Source organism: Lactuca virosa, chromosome 8 (assembly GCF_052849685.1).
Source record: "Lactuca virosa cultivar CGN04683 chromosome 8, Lactuca_virosa_CGN04683_v6, whole genome shotgun sequence".
NCBI classification, from domain to species: domain Eukaryota; kingdom Viridiplantae; phylum Streptophyta; class Magnoliopsida; order Asterales; family Asteraceae; genus Lactuca; species Lactuca virosa.
Window position 1 is genome coordinate 67,909,998 of NC_136433.1, and position 4,319 is coordinate 67,914,316.

The following is a 4,319-nucleotide window of genomic DNA, read 5'->3' on the forward strand; positions in this document are numbered from 1 at the left end:
GTTGTCGGAAAATATAAAGTAAAGGGGAAGGGGAAGAGGTAGTAGACGGATCAATCATGTAGGGACTATGGTCGGAGGCGTTCCAACGTGGTGATGCAGGGGATGATAAAGAGATGCATTAAGTTGAAGGTAAAAGATGGTTTTGGGTTAAAGGAATGGAATGGGTCGTTAGACTTTAATAAAATAATAAATTTTAATAAATTATATAAACTATGGGCAAAGTAGTAATTTTAACAATAGTTAACGTCCAAAACTAATGAATTAAGATTTTGGGACTAAAACCATATCATAGAAAAAGACCATTTATGCGAGTGAATATTTTTTTGGACCTTACCTGAAAAAATAAGCAAACCACAGGGACCATTATCCAGTTTTGTAATTGTATAATGTATAATTTACAGATCTAACTTCATTCATATGACCAGAACGAGAACAGGGCTCTTTCGATTCCCCTCTCTTCCTCCAAGTACAACTCTCCATTCCCCTCTCTTCCTCCAAGTACAACTCTCAAACCTTGTTATCACTCGCTCTTTCGATTTCTTCGTCAACCTTCAATCATGGTGCTCGAGGTACGTTTTCAGTTTTACCATATATTCTTCTATTTCAAAAAACTAGGGTTTTAATTTGTTATTGAAATCAGGCTACGATGATCTGTATCGATAATTCAGAATGGATGCGTAACGGGGATTACTCACCCACTAGGTTTCAAGCTCAAGCCGACGCTGTTAATCTCATTTGTGGCGCTAAAACCCAGGTAATTTGATAATCAATCATAGGGCTTTTGTTTTGTAGTTGCCAATAGTTTAAATCGTACGCAAATGTTTTTGATTGGGAAAAGTTTTCAGTAGATTGGGACGATGAATTGTGTAGTTCTAGACGATTGGCTACCAGTTTTTTTCTGTTTACATGAATTATATAAATCTGTCGGGGCTTATTCTCTGATGAGAAACTGAAAAATTGATGTTGCAGTCTAATCCTGAAAATACTGTGGGAGTATTGACAATGGCTGGCAAAGGCGTTCGTGTTCTTGTCACTCCTACTAGCGATCTTGGCAAAATCCTGGCGTGCATGCATGGTTAGTTTCTTTGAATGATTCGAGTATTTACTTACAATCTACAACATTTTAGTATGAAGTTTGAAATGCTGAAATTTATTCTTCACTTACTCAGGTTTAGAAATAGGAGGTGAGATGAACTTAGCAGCTGGGATCCAAGTTGCTCAGTTAGCTTTAAAGCATCGACAAAACAAAAAACAGCAACAAAGGATAATTGTGTTTGCTGGAGGGTATGTAATATGTATAAGGTCCTTTTACTTTACATTTCATCTTCTGATTTTCTTCCTCTTATTAACAAACAATCAACATTTATTGGTTTTGGATTTCAGTCCTGTAAAATACGATAAGAAAGTACTGGAGATGATAGGGAAGAAGTTAAAGAAGAACAGTGTAGCTCTTGATGTTGTGAACTTTGGTGAAGAAGATGAATCAAAGTCAGAAAAGCTTGAAGCTTTAGTTGCAGCTGTAAACAACAATGACAGCAGTCACATTGTTCATGTCCCAGCTGGATCAAATGCTCTTTCTGATGTTCTTTTAAGGTTATTTATTATAATTATAATTATAATTTCTTTTTCATTCCCAACATATGTTTTATTAACTTTTAGGTGATGATTGTTTTACTGTTGTTAGTACTCCAATCTTTACTGGAGATGGAGAAGGTGGAAGTGGATTTGCAGCAGCAGCAGCTGCAGCTGCAGCTGGTGGTGTGTCTGGTTTTGACTTTGGTGTTGACCCGAATCTTGATCCTGAGCTGGCACTTGCTCTTCGTGTTTCCATGGAAGAAGAAAGAGCAAGGCAAGAAGCTGCTGCTAAAAAAGCTGCAGATGATTCTTCAAAGAATGAAGGAGGAGAGTCTAGTTCACAAGATGCAACTATGTCTGAAAATGTTGGGACTTCTGAGAATAAAAAAGATGATTTAATGGTTACTTCTTCTTCTTCTTGTTTTTTAACTTTTAACTTTACCCTTTTTGGTAATTTTTTCTAATAATGATGAGGTGGCACAGGATGATGAGAATGCATTGCTGCAACAAGCTCTTGCCATGTCAATGGATGATCCTGCTGCTGCTGCTGCTACTGTGACAACAAGGGATGCTGACATGTCAGAGGCAGCTGCTGATGATCAAGATTTGGCACTTGGTAAACTAACTTATAGTCTTACTATCAATATTAATTAAGATTTCTTGATATTTTTATAATTAATTTAATTTGCAATTTGAAGCTCTACAATTGTCTGTTGAAGAAGGTGGAAAAGATGGATCAGGATCAGGGCAAGCAGATATGGGGAAGCTTTTGGCTGATCAGTCATTTGTCTCATCTATTCTTGCTTCTGTATGTTTTTCTTTTTTTTTGTGAATAGAAAAAAAAAAAAAATAATACAAAAAATGGAGAGAAATTTGATTATTTGGGATGTTTGTTGGTTTTGAAGCTGCCAGGAGTTGACCCGAATGATCCTTCAGTGAAGGATTTGCTTGCTTCAATGCAAAATCAGCCTGAGGTTAGTTATAGTTTAAACTTCAAAGATGGTATTTTTATTTTTAATTTAAATAAAAAATAATTTGAGATTTTATCAGTCTGAGCAGAAGAAAGAGGAGGATAAAGCACCCAAGGAAGATGACAAGTGATTTTTGGTGTTGTTTATCAACTTTAATCATGTCATGGCACTTACTTGGATTTGTAAAAGATAAGATGATCATTAATTTCTCATCTTTCAATGGATAATTTTCAAAGTGGATATTGTTTGTGATTTCAATGTTGTTACTTGTTGCTTGTGTCTAGTTGTCTTACATGATATTGAAATTGTTTTAAGTATGCTGTTTAGGGAAAAGGAAAGAGGCTACAAAAGTTCTTTAATGATTATAACTATTGAAAATTACATTCCAAATGTACAAGTTCCTTATCTAAGAGAGGATACAATCTTATAAAATAAGATTCAAACACCCATCAAGACCTTTCCTAGGGGTAAAATCGTCCACAATCTATTCAGGGGCAGGATTGTCATTTTTGCCAAATAGTATTTGTAGTTCCTAACAGCCACAAGATGTTGATGTTGAGCGGTTCCTTATGACCAACAAGCTTGATTGGATTTGGACCTCTGGTGACTATGAAATTAGACTACAAAAATCTAGGTTATCCTTGTTAGGCAAGGTGAATGCCTTGAATAAGGCCATGTTCTTTGGCTTCTTCAAGTGCTATGTTAAGTCCTTCAATCGTTAGGATGAAAAGAAAAGGAAAGAGAGGGTCTTTCTCTTAACTCCCCTCTTGAGTGAAAATTCATTGCACGCTGAACCGTTGATTATTACAGAGTCACGAGCTGAACATAGGTACAAATTGCACCATTTTTACCAAAGTTCATCTAGGCCATGACAAAGTCGAGATAATCCTAGTTGAGGCGGTTGAAAGCCTTCTCAAAGTCGACCTTGAATAGGAATGCCTTGTGTTTGTTTTTATGAAGCCAAGAAAATGGACAAGTCGTATCCCTATTGTTTGAAGAAATTACATCGATGGTCCCTTTTCAAATCTCTCTCTCATGTCTGTGAAAATGACAGAGAAGATCGTTCAGATTCGTGAACGATTGAAAGCCTCTAGAGACCGACAGAAAAGCTACGCAGACAAAAGAAGGAAACCGTTGGAATTCCAGGTGGGTGACCGTGTTCTATTGAAGGTCTCACCCTGGAAGGGCTTGATACGCTTCGGAAAGCGTGGAAAGCTAAATCCAAGATACGTAGGGCCTTTCGAGATTATCGCTAGAATCGGCCCTGTAGCTTACAAACTCAAACTACCTCGTGAACTTAGTAACGTACATTCTACTTTCCACGTCTCGAACTTGAAAAAGTGTCTGTCCGGCGAGACTCTTGTAATCCCACTCGACGAGATCGAGATTAACGAGAGCCTCAACTTCGTGGAAGAACCTGTAGAGATCATGGATCGAGAGGTCAAGCAAACGAAGCAAAGCCGTATCCCGATAGTGATGGTTCGCTGGAATGCCAAGCGAGGACCTGAATTCGCTTGGGTGCGCGAGGATCAAATGAAACTAAAATATCCTCATCTTTTCGTTTAGTTATTTGTAATAGCTTAATTGTTTAAACTCTAATTTCGGGACGAACTTCTCTCTAACGGGGGGATGATGTGACAACCCGAAATTTCTATCTTGTACAGTTATTCAAATCATTCAAAGTCAGACTCGTTTTTGCTACCTTCTAGCATTGTTTTGAGTCAATTTGAGTGTTCTAAACGTAGTATCTTCAAGTTAGGATTTAGATTTGGG

At 37.3% G+C, this 4,319-nt stretch overlaps 1 protein-coding gene across 2 annotated transcripts; it reads left to right on the forward strand.

Annotated features, from left to right (window-relative positions):
• Positions 1-398: 398 nt before the first annotated feature.
• LOC145132608 (26S proteasome non-ATPase regulatory subunit 4 homolog) lies at positions 399-2,804 on the forward strand. Of its 2 annotated transcripts, none has more exons than XM_079067454.1 (10): positions 399-569; positions 641-754; positions 970-1,075; positions 1,170-1,284; positions 1,384-1,593; positions 1,685-1,976; positions 2,059-2,191; positions 2,274-2,383; positions 2,481-2,549; positions 2,626-2,804. In XM_079067454.1, exons 1-10 carry the CDS (start codon positions 558-560, stop codon positions 2,674-2,676), a joined length of 1,212 nt encoding a protein of 403 aa, XP_078923580.1. In that variant the 5' UTR covers positions 399-557; the 3' UTR covers positions 2,677-2,804. The 2 variants fall into 2 exon arrangements, with proteins under 2 accessions (XP_078923580.1, XP_078923581.1); XM_079067455.1 differs by having other exon boundaries at positions 2,635-2,804.
• Positions 2,805-4,319: the final 1,515 nt, after the last annotated feature.